General features: G+C 35.8%; 1 protein-coding gene across 1 annotated transcript in view; it reads left to right on the top strand.

Moving 5' to 3' along the window:
- MALRD1 (MAM and LDL receptor class A domain containing 1) overlaps positions 1–16518 on the top strand; it is a gene marked incomplete at its 5' end in the record, with an annotated part of 544166 nt that overhangs the window by 104423 nt on the left and 423225 nt on the right. Inside the window, one exon of the mRNA XM_081144915.1 lies at positions 3730–3850. Within this exon, the coding sequence (XP_081001041.1) occupies positions 3730–3850 (121 nt within the window). The remainder of the gene's footprint in view (positions 1–3729; positions 3851–16518) is intronic.

Here is a 16518-nt window from a genome sequence, read left to right as displayed (position 1 = left end):
AAATAAGCAATAAGAAATAGGAATAGGCAAGATGATTTTGAAATCAGAGGAGAAGCTGCCTTAGATTATAATTTTTTATTTCATAGTCCTAAATTTAATTATTTAGAAGTTAACAAGAAAAGGTGTAGATGACTTAATACCATTTTTATTTGTTTTGGAAGTTGTTTTATGATTACATTTTAACATGACTATCTAAAAGAGCCTAGTGGTTCCCTTCAGGCAAAATGATATAACCATATTTTAAAGACCTACCCCATAGTTCCACTTCAACTCATCCTAGGGCCCACTCACTCCATTCAAAGAACAGGATCAGGTACCTCTGTAAGAGAACAGAGGTCTGCCCGACCATCCTGCATTTCCTCCAGCTTTTCTTTGAGTAGTGCAGGCCTTCAAATATGGTCATCAACAAATGCTTATCTAATGAGTCTGAAGAATTAAGCATCTACGTTTTAATTGTCTTCAACCAGAATGTATTATGATAACAAATAAAAAGAAAATTCTTTCAAAATTAAATCTTTCCAAAATAAATTATAATAACTTAATGGTGTTAAGCATAAAGTATTTCACAATTACAATGCCTGTATTTTGTTATTTAAAATCCTTTTTTAAAACCTGTTATTATTTTGTACCTCTTGCGTGAAGGCCAAATTTCTCAGTTGGCCAAGACTGTATAGAAACCAGTTCTAATCAGAATTTTAAAAATTATTAAAATTATACACATGTTAATATAAAGTATCAAAAATTATAAATAAAACAATAGTTACTCCTGACCACTATCACCTCCTATCATAGTCTTTATCTTGAGGTAACTATAGACACTATTTTTACTTCTAGATCCTTTCTATTTGTGTAATATGATGTATGTTCCAAATATATCTAGAAACCTAAGCCATTATATATATATTTTAGCTTAATAGTATTGTTACCGGCAATATCGGCTCTTAGTTCCTGACTTTGTGCAGGAAAGATTACACAATATAAGTCCAGGTGATTTTGAGAGTATGTTTATTAAAGCTGGGGATAGTGAAACAAAGGAAGGGCTTACCCTAGAAGAGGAAATACTGTATCAATAGGAGTGAGCCTAGGCAGAACGGCCTTGGTCTTTTGGAAATGTGAGGAAGAGGCGAGCCTAGGCGTGGTTGCCTTGGCTGTTTAGAAAGAAAGTCAAAGAAGTAGAAGAAGTGAGCCAACTGGGCTGCGTGGACTTAGGAAACAAGTTACCAAGGCAAAATAAGGGCCCCTGGGGAAAGAAAGCAAAGACATGCACCTTAGGAAAGAAGAGGGGAAAGGCACAGGCATGGGAGAGAATGAAAGAGAAGAGAGAGAACAGGGTCCTTGGCTTTAAGGGTTTTTATCTGTTTTCTGAAGGCAGGAATTTTAGGGGAGTTCTCAGGGGAGGATCTCAATAGAATATTCATTGGATTTCCAGGTGTGTTCTTTCAGGGTCGTGGTCTCTACTGATTGTCTGGCAGTAGGGTAGGGGGTCACTAGTCATTGCATCTGGTCCTGATGTCAACCGTGGCACTGATTCATCTGGTTCTGCTGCTTTTCTGGGCCTGGAGCTGAAACACAACTGAGGCCTAGATGCTATCTCTAGTTTGACAAAAACTCTGTCTCTGTGGTCAATAGACAGGAGACTTTGTTCCTAAGATTATTTGATGCTGATCAGAACCTTATTGCCCTGAGTGCTTAATGCTTTAAGCAGTGGTTCTGCAAGGGAGAAGGCCGCAGGTGAGTCGAGTGCTGGATGGGGCCAGTTTGAGTGAGCCATCTGACTCAGTTTTTCCATTCTCCTTGCCAAGGAATTTTTCTAACTTCTTACTATCTTGCCTCAGTATCATACTCTAACATTTTTTCTGTAATTTAATCTCTTTCTCAGAAACACATATTGAAGGTCTTTCTTTATTATGAGATAGATATTATATTTAACTGGCATAATAATCCATGGTTTATATCACCAGTTATTTATTGACTCACGTTTGAGTTCTATTCATTTATTATCAAAACCAGCATTGAAATAGACATTCCTGCCCAGACCTTCATGTGTCTGCCTATGAGTGTCTCTCCAGTGTAAAGGCTGAAAAGTAGGCTTAATTTTTGTAGTCTGTGCTATTTTTCTTTAAATTGATGCCATTGACTTGCTCTTCAATTAGGCTGCACCAATTTCTGCGATCAGTCCTTTCCATTAATTACTCAATTAATTTTTTGTTCTCTTAAAAGCCCATTCTCCTATGTACAGGAGGAAAAAGTTTTCTTTAACCCTTAGACCTCTTCAGATATGACCTGGTCTGAAAATTAAATTGACAAAGCAGAGTAACTGGGGAAAAGCATGCAAAATTGTTTAATGAAAGTTTTAAGTGACACATGAGCCTTCATAAGGACATGAAGACCCAATAATGAAACAGTTAACCCTGAGTATTTTTATGTGAGTTTCCATGAATATAATAGGGCAAGGAGTATGAGGGAAGTGTAGTAATCTAGGGGACATTCAACAAGGCCTGTTCATTCAGATTCTCCTCTGTGTCCTATTGCCTTCAGAGAGAAGGATACTCCTTTCTTTCTTTCAGGTATAGGGAGGGCACCTATTATGATCTGCCTCAAGGGAAGACCAAGCTCATCTAGCACAGGACATTTCTCCAGTTCCTTCAGGTTGAAATATCCAGTACTCCAAGTTGTCATATTTGGGGGTAGAGTCTCGAACCCCAGAATCCTATAACACCCAGAGTTTTCCAAATATACCATACATATTCACGTGTCCCTGCTTTTGCTTGTAATGTTATTAGTTGCTCAATGTAATAAAATATTAGGCAGCAATTATAACTGAGGCTTAACGTACTACTTCTCTACCAAATCTTTTTCAACTTCTGCCTCACATTCTTGGCACAGAAATAATGAAGTACTTTTCTTAGACTCTCCTAGTAAATCATACACATCTCTGGTATAGCACTTCTGGGGTAGTTTAGTTGTTAATGTATCATATGAAGTAAATGGTAAGATCTTTGAGATCAGAGACCCTCCCTGATAAGAGGGAGACACACCTATTAGCTGTGTCCTTGACTGATGGTCCCACTGTGTTTCCTTAAGACTCCAGACATAATTTCTTTCTTTCATTTTTTTTTATTAAGATGGTAGAATAACAACATAATAAAGTGAGTGATTAACAAGATGAAAAGAAATTATATCAGTCATTATTCAGAGTGTTAGAATAAATTAAACTTAAATAGATGCCTCTGAGTGCTTTAGCATATGAATATTACCAACCATTGTATAGGGTTACAGATTGTGTGCTTTACCTCACTAAGTAAATTATGTATATGTATACATAATACAATAAGTATGTAAATATTCTGATATGAAAATGAATAATTGTTTCCAGTGGACCCATTACAAAGGGATTCATATCTCAATTAAATTGAGTTGTAAACCACACAGTTGATTACCCCAAAGAGCTCATTTTAAATGCATATGACTCTTAATGGCTCCAATGGGAAGACAACCCTTCAGTACTGATGAATGTTACAACTTTTAATTGAAACAAGGTTACCTAAAGTAACAAGGTTACATAAGATGGTGCCAAAACAGTTATGACTATATAATTTGAATGTTCCGGTCAAAACAATTTTGTAAAATTAGATTGGGAGATGTGACAGATGCAAATGAGCTTCTCTCTACACAAAGACATTTACTTTTATGATGTATTTTTAATAATTTGTTTTTCTATAATTATAGTTAATTTTAGAAGCTACTGTTTTATCATCAAATGCTACCATTGCTCTAGATGACATCAGTATATCCCAGGGATGTGAAATTTCATATACGTCACTTCCAAGTACCAGCACAGTAAACAAAGGTAAGTTTCTTCTTCTGGTCATTGCAATTTTAAACTTTGAAATAATTCGTTCTTCTTGACATCAAAATAGAAAATACATTAGAGTCCTTCAATCATATAACTCACTAATACCTAATACTGGATGTGGTTAAATCAAATGTCCTTGAATTCAGTTGCCTCCCACATCTCCCTACCGGGGATGGAGCCCACAATCTGGGTGTGTGTCTGGATGGGAATTTGAACCCGCAACCTTTTGGTGCATGGATGATGCGCAACCAACTGAGCCACGTGCAAGAGCTATTTATTTTTATTTCTTAAATCTTTTTTTTTTAAAAAATGTTTTTATTGACTTTAGAGAGAGAAGAAGGGAGAGGGAGAGAGAGATGGAAACATCCATGAGAGAGAAACATCAACATCAATCGGCTGCCTCCTGCAGGCACCCTGCTGGGGATCAAGCCTGCAACCTGGGCATGAGCCCTGACCTGGATGGAATCCAACTGGTGACTTCTTGGTTACTGCGTCGATGCTCAACCACTGAGCCAAACCAACCAGGCTATTTTTTTAAATTAAATTCATTGGGGTGACATTGATTATATAATAGCATTATCTAAGTTTCAAGTGTATAATTCTATCATATATCATCTGTATATTGCACTGTGTGTTCACCCCCCCAAAGTCTAGTCTTCTTCCATCTCCACATATTTGATCCACTTTACTCTTTTTAAACTCCTCCGACCTTCCTTCCCCTCTGGTAACCACCATACTGTTGTCTGTATCTGTAAGTTTTTTGTTTGTTTATTTGTTTTTATGTGTTCATTTGTTGCTTTCTGTTTTATATCCCACATATGAGTGAAATTATATGGTTCTTATCCTCCATCTGACTCAAGATCCATCCATATCGGCACAAGTGGCAGTGTTTCATCCTTTGTCCTGGCTGAGTAGTATTCCATTGTCTATATGTACCTCATCTTCTTTATCCCATCATTCACTGAATGACACTTAGGTTGTTTCCCTGTCTTGGCTATTGTGAAAAATGCTGCAATGAATATAGGGGTAGATCTATCTTTAAGAATAAATGTTTTCCAACTTTTTGGGTAGATACCCAGCAGTGGGATTGATGAGTCATATGGTAGTTCTATTATTAATTTTTTGAGGAACCTCCATTCTGTTTTTCATAGTGGCTGTACCAATTTACATTCCCACCAGCAGCGCATGAGAGTTCCCTTTTCTCCACATCATTTCCAACAGTTGTTATTTCTTGTCTTATTGATAATAGCTACACTAATAGGTATGAGGGGTATCTCCTTGTGGTTTTGATTTGCATTTGCTTTATAGCTAGTGAAGCTGAGCATCCTTTCATATCTCTGTTGGCCATGCGTATGTCTTCGGAAAAGTGTCTGTTTTCGATCTTCTGCCCATTTTTAATTGGACAGTTTGGAATTTTGTTGTTGTTGAGTGTATGAGTTCTTTATATATTTTGGATATTAGCCCCTTATTGAAGGTATTGTTTGCAAATATCTTGTCCTTTTCAGTTGGTTGCTTGTTTTATTGATGGCTTTTTTTGTTGTGCAGAAGTCTTTTAATGTTATATAGCATATATATTTTTAAAAAGGCAAAAATATGATATGTCACAGTCTAGACCTTAGTCTATCTTCCAATAATATTCTAAATTTGTGGCTAAAGTTGTCACATACAGATATTTTAATTTTTAAAATTATGAAAGAATTTTAATTATTTTATGTGTTTAAACCTTTGCGGTCGTTTGTCTACTCTCAGCCACCAAAGCTTTTTTACCGTTCCAGTAGTATGTCTGCTCTCAGCCACCACAGCAAGGAACCCTACGAATCTTAACTCTATTCATTCATGTATCAGTTCATAAATCTTGTTTATCCTTCATAATCTTGCGTGTTATGTATCACTGCTCTTTTAATGGAAATTAATTCCGACCAGTATGACACCCATGTCCAAATTTAATACGATCTCAAAGGGTTAAAGCATTTCTATAAAAATTAATTTCTATTTTAATCTTGTTTGGCACTTCAAATGAATATATAATGAAATTCATGTTTCAGAGTCACCTAGGATTTTAAAAAAATTATTGTGTTTGGAAAAGTGACTCAAGGCTAGGCAAAAAGTTAAATCTTCACCCTAAAATTCTCTGTTTAAATGCAAAACATATTTTACATAATAGATGGAGTTTGGCTAATTCTTTGACTAAATACTTTATTGAGTGTTTAAATTAAGGAAAGATCATCATAAAAATGGATTTCAAATAGTCAATAGGCATTTTTGAAAGTCAAATAGGCATTTTTGAATGTCTAACCATTATTTAAGTCCTGAAAGTGCATTGAAACAGCATATATCCTGCCCGCAGTTGCTTTGTCATTCTAATACTGATTGATGTTTCCCTCTGGCCACTCCTACTCCTGGGTCTCAATTAATAAAGACAGTATGAAAAATGTTCCCTGAATACTGCCACACTTCATTTTTCTTTATCTGTATACATGAAAAATATTTGCATGTGGAAATCAGGCACATCATATATTCTGAAGTTATGTTTCCTCAAACAACATAGTAAGTGAGAAACTTGCATTCTTATAGGACATTAATGTACTAAACAAGGATGACATAGGAGAAACAACTGAGACCTGAACTGAGACCTGGATTTGAGAACTTTTAGTTGAAAGATCTCTACTAAATACATCTTTCATTGGAGAGATTGTATAATTCTATGTATTAAGTTCATATTGTGTTAACATGTAATTACTCAGAATGTGTGTCCTGGGCTTATAATAAACCTTTCTAAGCTCTGTGTGGATTAGTAGAAAGGCATTAAAGTTGGCATTGAAGGAAATGAATTGGAGGCAAAAGTGTGGCTGAACTTTTAAAATTATCACTAAAGTTAACCTCACCAGAAGTCTCAAAGGATTTGATCTCACTTACAGAGAATTCTTTTTGTAAATGAACTCAAAACTCACTCATGTGTGCCTCAATCCAAATACCAGCTCAGTTGGTTAAAGCATAATTCTAATTAGACCAAAATTATATGAATTATTCCTAAAAGGCCAATGGTTTTACACAAAGAAAGAAAAAGTTTCTTACTGTTTTTGCAATTTTTTTCAATAAATAATTATAGGAACTCCTGTATGGAATTTAGTATTACTACCAGAAGTTTAGGGACAGGACTGGAAGGGGAGTTAAAAAAGATGCCAAGTCCTACTGGTACTGGATTTTGTTATATTATATTTGTGGGGCAGAATGGCCAGAGATTTGCCTCGACCCTGTATTTTAATTGAAGCCTTTGAAAGCTTTAGTCAGCATTGCAAATGGCTACAACCCTTTGGAGCAATTCTTAGAATTAGCCTTATGTTTATATTGGAAGCACCAGACACATGATGGAAATAGCAATTGTACTTTGATTTGGCCTTTTATACAGCTTCTTTATCGTAAGCATATTTAAAAACTAGTGTTCACGAAACAGTTATGTATTCTGTTTACCCGTTGAAGGAGAAGAGGTTGTTTTACCTTCTTCATCTCTTAATTTTAAAGGTGGATTTGTGCCATGTGAGGATGCAGGCTGTATTTCATCCAGCAAGGTCTGTGATTTTACATCTGACCGCCCAAACGGAGCAGATGAAGCCAATTGTGGTGAGTCGGCGCTTTAGTCACTTTTAGTGACTTTTCATCATTCCAGGAGTCACTTGGCTAAGATTCATGTGTACACGTTCACTCTCTGAATATAAAGTGCACACTAGTCAGGTGGGGGGTAGACGTTTAATGAGGACAGAACCGAGACCTCTCACAACTAAAATGACTTGCAGTTGAAAGCAGACCTGATTATCTTTAAAGCAATAGCAACGAATGAAGACCCCTTACTTTTAGTTTTGCTGTGTTGGAATATAAAATTTGAAATAAATGCAAGAAAGAATTCAAAAGATAAGAACAAGAGTCAATTATAAATATTCCTTTATTAGGCTCTTTTTGTGTGATAAGAATGCTTCCTCTTAGTCTAAACAGTTGCCACTCCAGTACTATGTAATGCAGAGGACTACAGAATGCTTAAGTATATTCTTTCAGACTATAGTCCATCAATAAATAAATTGGTCTTAAAACTATAGCTCATGGCCAGTTCTATATATTTTTAAATCTTTGAGGATCTCTTTTAAGTTTCTTCTTTTCAAAGCCTTGTATCCATTCTTTCTGCATTATACCGATACTTATCTAAAGTTATCCTACTATCCCTGGAAAATTAGGGGGGTGTTTGTGGATAAGCTTTTGCAAAAGTATTTATATAACTGCTATTGAAGATACTGAGGTCAGATAAGAGAGAAGGTTATAGGAATATCACATTTTATTGATCCCCATACCTGAAATGAAAATCAAGGTAGTTTTTAGTCAAGAAAATGGGGGGCATGGACATATTCATGAGGCATGATGGAGCACAGAATTGGAGAGACATAGATAAGAATGATGAGAAAAGTTAAGGCCATCGATGTGTTTTGATCCATTGGCAAGGGAATCATGCTTTTATTGAGTGTTTACTCTGGACCAAGAGATTAATTTAAAAATAAAGTGTGATCATTTCCCTCAAGAAATTTAGTTTATTAAGAAAGACTTTAGCAGTGTTTAATAGTGTTTCTTTATAATTATAACTACAACAAAAGTGTAAACAAAGTGCTATCTTAACTCTAAGGAATTGGAGAATTGTATTCATGGAAGGTAAACGATTTCTCAGCAGGAATTTCTTAAAATGTTTTCTGGTTGTCTTGCAATGTCAGAAAAGTCATCTGTTGACATGTCAGCCAGGGGTTAATAGTTCTAAGACTGTCTCTGACATACATCAAGACTGTTACCAAATATACGTGGTATAGAAATTTTATCTATATAAACGTTTTTAATAATCAAAACAAATCTAAGAGGTATACACTATTACTATCCTTTTTACAGACTTTTTTTTTTTATCAGTTAATGTCCATTCAAGAGACAGAAACCATATGAGAAATTTGAACAGTGAAGATTTAATGTAAAGAATTATCATGTAGTAAAAAGTAGTTAACTACAAAAAAGATAAAAGAGAACAATAAAGAGGAAAAGGGGAAGAAATGTGGGAGCAGCTTTTACATCTGGGACTGAGATGGTGAATCCAAGGAAAGAATACATTTGGATAAGTCCACCCTACTTACACCCCAACACTGGGATTTAGACTTTGTTAGAGAAGGTATGACTGGGAACCATGCAATGTGAGGAAGTCTGCTGGGATGCTGTGGGCTAGATTTGGTTCACAGCTGATGGGCCAAGGGAGAAGTTATCCACTAGGATGCCTGAAAAACTCCCTGAAGGGTCTCTTTACATTTCTGGCAGTCACAAGGGGAAAAATGTACCTTGGGTCAAAAAATAACTTCCTTCTTCTATTATGCCTTGAGGTACTCATCCTGTGTACTCATTTGAAATGTACTGAATTGCCTTCAATTCCTGTAGGATGTTTCATGGAATTAAAAGATTGTTCTCTAGACAGGAAAAGAAGATGAAGATCACTATTTGACAATGGACCCATAACCATAGTGAACTGTACTGTAAAGCCTGATGTGTGAGCTAGTCAAAAAAGAAATGTTTATAGAGTCCAACTCCAGTATCTCAAAGCAGGGCAAAGAAGGGTACATTAGGAGCTGAGCCACACTAAATTTATAACCAGCACTCTTGCCTACTGTTGTCCAGTCAGTAATTGGTGGAATCCCATTTTCAATGCAGGCTATGTGCCTCGAGAACCCATATTCTTACGTGTTATTAGCCTTTCTGTCCTTTCAAGGTCATCATTAAATTGAGAATGATACTTGCCAGAAATGAAGAGTTGCCCCTTTTTAAATTAAATTTATTGGGGTGACAGTGGTTAATATGAACATATAGGTTTCGGGTATAGGTTTCTATATTACAAGATCTGTATATTGTACTGTGTGCCCACCACCCAAAGTCATATCTTCTCCTGTCACCATATATTAGAACCCCTTTCACTCGCAAGAGTTGCCCTTATGATCAGTTTGACCAACAGGAAGTTTGAAGCCAGAGATAAAGGTTTCACTATTAGAGGTAAAATCATGCTCTTACTTAGGTCCCTAGGAAGTCAAATAATAACTTAGTAAATTCTGTATAGAAGTTTAAACAATTAATGGCCTTAAAAATAACAACAAAACTGAATCCTTTCTCTTTAGTAATTATTTCTTTAATCACATCACATTTCATAAATCTGAAATGTACTGAATTGCCTTCAATTCCTGTAGGATGTTTCATGGAATTAAAAGATTGTTTTCTGGACAGGAAAAGAAGATGAAGATCACTATTTGACAATGCACCCATAACCACAGTGAACTGAGTTAAAAATTAGCAAATGAACTTCAGTTCTCTAGAGTCTTTATTTTCATTTCTTTGCCTGCTGTTTTTGCAGAGCTAATTTTATACAGGGGATCTGTTTATTCGTAGAAATGCCAATTCTTCATTTCATTTTTATGAATCTATGCATTAAAGATTCTGGCAGTGAGTTGAAATGAGATAAAGGCACAGCAAAGAATTTAGAGGAGTAAGGGTAGGAGTCCTTTGTCTTCTTTGCAGCAAAAAGGAGAGAAGGAAATGCGTGGATTTTAAGCTGAGCATCTAACATTGAACTAACCAGCATATCAGTTTCCCCATAGAGAACTTAATTGCTTGAAAAAAACAGATGTTTTCTGTAAGCAGAAAAAGACAATACCACCCTCAGGATTTCTATTCATAAATTATAAATCCTCCTTAAAAAGAACATTAATATTCTAGAATTTTAAATATTTAATATTTTGATGCAATTTATTCTTGTTTTCTCATTTCCATGAACATTGCTAATGCAACTTGATTTCATTTTCTTTTAAATAAGAGGATTGTTGCCTACTGCAAAACAGTTATTAAACCTAGTAAGAATTAGGTTTTCTGTGCCTCTGAAATACCTTTGAACCTTTTAGAAAAAAGAAACACTAATACAAGTTTTAACCAATTTTGGTAAAAGAAATTTGAAAAAGTTATTGATTAAAAAAAAGTTTGAGATACCTGAAGGTTTTGGCATTTTGTAGAATTTTGATAACCTTGGACGATTTTGTGGTAGACAGGCAGACATGAGCAGAGCAAGGACGATAGGCCAGGTACAGAAAGTCACCAGGGAGGAAAGCTCTGGGTGCCTAGCAAAAGGCAAAGCTGGGAAAACAAGGCCCTCGCCCCAGGGTAACCTTTCCTCTATTAGCGTATTGCTGGTCATGCAGTTTAGACCCCCTGACCTTTCATATCGCTGGTCAGGCAGTTCAGACATGCCTCTGATCTTTCCTCCCCTGGCATTTTGCTAGTCATGTGGGTTAGACCCCCTTAGTGAGGAATGAACAAGGGGGCCAGAGGTTAGCCCTTAAGCATTAAGTCTCCAGGACAAGGAGTTCTGACCCACATCACATACATCAGTTGTGATTCAGCTCCGGGCCCAGAAAAGCAGCAAGGCCAGGTGGGATGATGCCATGGCTGACATCAGGACCAACATCATGGACTAATGATCCTTTACTCTTGCACTGACCGATCAGTAGGGACCAGGACCCTGAAAGGACACACCTGGAGGGCTGATAAACATGCTATTGAGATCTTCCCCTGGGACCTCCCCTGAAATTCTGGCCCTTAAAAGCCCTTAGGACTTCGAACCCAGTTGTTACTCTCTTAATGCCATTTCCCTTGTCTCTCTCTCTCTTTTCTAAGCTCCAAGGGTCCTTCTTTTGTCTCTATAACTTGTTTCCTAAGCCTATTTCTTCTACCCCTCACTTCTATTTCTGTGACTGTCTAAATAAATATTTTCTTACAGTTTGAGTCTTGACTCTGAATTCTTTCTTAGCCAGAACTCAGTTGCTGAATGGAGGTTTGGCCTGACTCCACCGACCTAACACCCAGTGCCATTTTTGCTGCTGCCAACAATTTACGTGAATGTTTTATATTAATTTATATTGTAATATAAAACTACAGTTATTTAGATTGCAACTTAGGTATACAGATTTTCAAGGAGCCTCCCTTCCTCCCTTCCTCCCTTCCTCCCTTCCTCCCTTCCTCCCTTCCTCCCTTCCTCCCTTCCTCCCTTCCTCCCTTCCTCCCTTCCTCCCTTCCTCCCTTCCTCCCTTCCTCCCTTCCTCCCTTCCTCCCTTCCTCCCTTCCTTCCTTCCTCCCTCCCTTCCTCCCTTCCTCCCTCCCTTCCTCCCTTCCTCCCTTCCTCCCTTCCCCCCTTCCTCCCTTCTTTCCTCCCTCCCTCTTTTCTTTTATTCATTTTTGGACAGTTAAAAATACTATACACTGACTATGGTGTTAAATTAAGTGTCTCCAATATTTATTTATGGTAGCTGAAGAACTGAAGTACTTACATTAGCAGGGCAGATATCTCTTAGCAGAACTTCCCTTGGCTTTCAGACCCTAACAGGGTGGGCTGCAGGGTAAAGCACTGATTTTGTTTGGGCATGGTAAAAATATATTAGGAAAGCTCATGCCAGAGTGATTTCATACTGGGTTTATGCTGTTATGTATAAAGAACTTTGGCAAATAATCTGTATGTTTTCATTTAAGAGAGTGTTTAAAATTATTTGGGTATGTGAGCTCTCAAACCCAACTTGGCATCAGTAAGAAAGTTGGGGGCCCAAGTGGGAGACAGAGAGCAAAGTCAGTGTCCAGGTATGTCCATACAATTTCACTGTTCTAAAAAGTCCGTTTTCCCTGCACAGGTTATTTGAAATCAGTGTGCCACTGTCATCATTTTTAAGGACATCTCTTAATTTTTTTAGATTCAGATTGTTAATTTGAACTATTGCTTTAGGATAGGCACTAAAATTTAATTTTTGCTTTAAATGGTTATCTAATGACAGTGAATTTTGCCCTTTTTCATTTTTGTTTTTGGCCAAAGGGTTATTATGTTAGTAAACAGTCATGCCAGCAAAGTAGAAGATTCCAGCTACACTGTGCTCGAAGTGCATTTAGAAATTTGCTTTCATTTCTCTCATGGTCATGAAGATACTGTTCAGAAGTTTTCATTTTTGTGAACAAATATTTAGTTTCCTCAGAGACCAAAATAAGTAATACTACTTTATATAGTGTTTGCTTTAGTTTTTGAAAGTAACTTATATCTTGGGGAATTAAAACTTCATGTGTCAAATAGTATCAGTGATACATTTTGTTATGTCACATTGGATGAACAGGACATATATATACATATATATATATATATATATGTATGCATATATATATGTATATGTATATATATGTGTCTATGTGTCTATGTGTGTCCACATAGACACACAGACACATATATATATATATATATATACATATATATATACACACACATACACATAGACACATATATATATAATTTTGTTTTAGTCCACACTATGTAATGCAGATGGGAAAGCCAAATCTGTACTTTGTAAGGATATTTTGATGTTCTCAAACAACATTTTCTGAGCTCTATAATTTATTTCTACCTAAAAACTGTTTAGTCTGAAATACATGTACTTTTCTAAAAATAAGTCTGAACAATTTCTTGTTTTCTACTTTTCTCTTTGCTCATGGGAAAAACCACAAAAGTCAATACTTAGTATTTGAATTCAGTAAAACCTAAGAAAAGACAGGTCACACAGTATAGGAAAAAGGAATGTTTTATTACTATTCTAATTTACTTTTTTTCAAACTTAGATACTGGTTGTATATTTTTCCAAAATGACTGTATCTGCTAGAATCTTTAATGCATAGCTCATTAAAATGGGATGAAGAATAGCATTTCTATGACTAAACAGATTCCCAGTATAAAATTAGCTTTGCAAAAGAAGCAGGCAAAAAGTGAAAATAAAGACTCAGAGATGTGGAGTTGATTTGTTAATTTTTTAAAACTCATTTCACTGTGGTCATGGGTCCATTGCCAACATGATCTCCATCTTCTTTTCAAGTCTATAAAACAATATTTTAAGTCCTTGAAACATACTATTGTATTTTATTGCAGGCAATTCAATACATTTCAGATTTATGAAATGTAATGTGATTAAAGAAATAATGTGTGGTTAAGAATGTGGGTTCTGGAGACAGATTGCCTGGATTTAAAGCAGGGTTCCACCAGTTACAGATTAGACAACATTAGGCAAGTATGCCATTTATAAATTGATTGTGTCTCAGCTCTAAATCCATCTTTTTTTCTCCCCCCCCCCCCCCCCCCTGCTTTGAGTGAGATACTGAGCTGGACTTTGTAAACATTTCTCTTTTGACTAGCTCATACAATGTTAGGTTTTGTAAGTAGGGAGCACAGGATGGATACCAGAAAGCATAGGAGAGTAAGGAGCACCTCTGTTTGGTTCCAATGTACCCTTTTTATTTTTTTGGATGCATCCTGGTGGATAATTTCTTCCTTAGTCTGCTGGCTGTAAACCAGTGTGTGTGTGTGTGTGTGTGTGTGTGTGTGTGTGTGTGTGTGTGTCTTCTAACTAGGCCTGTGTTTTTTCACGTATTTTCTGAAAAAACATATATTTGAGAAGGTATTCTTAGGTGAGATTGGACATATTTAAACTCGATTATAAAATTAAAGGCTTCTTAAAATAATGCATCTCTCTTAATTACCACAAATTACTTTTTACTTTATAAAGAAGTGAAAATAAGCTGCTGATTTCTATTTTTATATCTTATGTTCTTTTCTATAGGCCTGACTACAAGGAAAAATGTATCTCAAAATAAACCTATATTTGCTAGTGATTGAACACCTTACATTTGTATTAAATGAACATTGGTAAAAATAAGTTCTTGTGGTAAAAAAAATGTTACTTCTTCTTAGTAAACTGGATTTTCATTTTCTTTTTCATATTGTTCTGAAATTACAATCTAGACATTGTTTTCCAGTCCAAAAAACAGAAAAAGCAAACAAACCTCCCTCTCAACAGAGGTAATTGTAAAATATTGGAATGGGAAGTTGTTTCTGGTGATGGCTCATCATTTTTGTGACATAAAACCAAGAAGTGGAGAAAAATGTCCATTCATTCTCATTGATGGAGCCATTGATCACTGAGGGAAAAAGAGAAAAATATTTCTGTAGACAAGTAAAATCTGGTAAATAACCCATAATATTTTGATCAATCTTTGTTGCAGACATTTATGTTGCTGGATTGGAAAAATTCAGGGTAGTAGAGATAAAATAATAGATAAGAGAGTAGAGATTAGAAAAATAAAGGATTGTTTTTTACAGTTGACAATTCTATTGAGAATATCATCTGTGTATTTAATAAGAAAGTCTTTTTAAGATTAAATTTCAATAAATTATATTACTATTGTATCTATGGAGAGAGTGGATTTTTTCTGGGCATTACTTTGAGCACATTTGGCTTTTATTCTTCAGCAAGACCATTGTTCTTCTTTACTCTGAAATCATAAATTAGAGTCTAAGTGCCTTTCTTGGGGTGGTGTGTAAGCTCATGCTCCATCAGTCCTTCTCTTTTCTCTCCTATTTGCTACTCTTGTTCATTTTGTTTCTGTTTTCAGTTTAGCAGAGTATGTGATGAGAAGTATAAGGAGGGAAAGTGATTCTCCCCTTTTCGATTCTCCCCTTTTCAACACCAAGTTTTCGTAGAAAACAGTGTGTTGTTGGTTGCAGAACTTTACCTCTGTGGATACTGAAATTTACCTTTTCTTCCAACGTTGATATAAACCTCTCTCTTTGGAGTATAGATTTAAAGATACTTGAAAGACCATATGATAATAATATAAATACTAGTACACACTTATAAAACACTTATTTGGCATCTAACATTGTCTGAAATGTATTTATACATATTTACTAATTTATAGTTAAGAAAAGTGAGGCACAAAAAGAATGAAATTCACGGCCCTTCCTATGGTCACACAGTTTGTTCAGGATAGAGGTGAGAGTGCAAAGTGAATCTCAGGGTTGATTTTAATGTTGCCAAGTTTTCCAGGGTGATTAAATTGGTAAGATTGTCAAGTAACATAAACCTCTTCACGCCAATGGGCTTTCAGAAGAAAGGTTTTTAAAAATAACTTTAATATCTGCTAAAAGAATAATGTATAGTGTGTACAAAGATGTTTAGTATATTTGCCCAGATGTGGAGTAGTTTACAATTTAGATGAGAAGACAGAAAATATACGTAAAATATATATCTAACAGAAAAAGCTAGTTTTGCTCCACTGCCAATAAGGAGGGTCTAGGATAGGTAAGTATAAGACTCTGAGATAAGAACCATAAAGAGGCTTAATGAAAAGTTTGGGAATAAAGACATTTCTTGGTTTGAATTGGAAATTCCATGAGGCACAGGGTTTGAATTGCAGAATTGAATTGTTGATGAAAGTTAGAGTGAGGCAACTAGCTAGAAAAGTTTTTACCTGGGGAGTTAATTTTGTACCACTGGGGTAAAGGAGTGGATATTTGGGAGGGTATCTGGAGAGAGAGAATAATAACTTCAGGGTTAGTTCATTCATTCAGTAAATATTTAACAAGCATTATACTTGGCTCTAGAGGTGTTACAGAGCGAACAAGGCATATATGGTTCCTGAATTCATAGAAATTCCAGTATTGTGGGGGGAACTACAATACACTAGTACATACATAACTCCAAATCTGATGAGAGGTACATCAGAGTTACAGGATGGCCTGTGATAGTTATAGA

The sequence above is a fragment of the Miniopterus schreibersii genome, assembly GCF_964146895.1.
Source record: "Miniopterus schreibersii genome assembly, chromosome: 1".
NCBI lineage: Eukaryota > Metazoa > Chordata > Mammalia > Chiroptera > Miniopteridae > Miniopterus > Miniopterus schreibersii.
The sequence above is the reverse complement of the archived record's forward strand: the minus strand, read 5'-3'. Positions and strand labels throughout refer to the sequence as shown.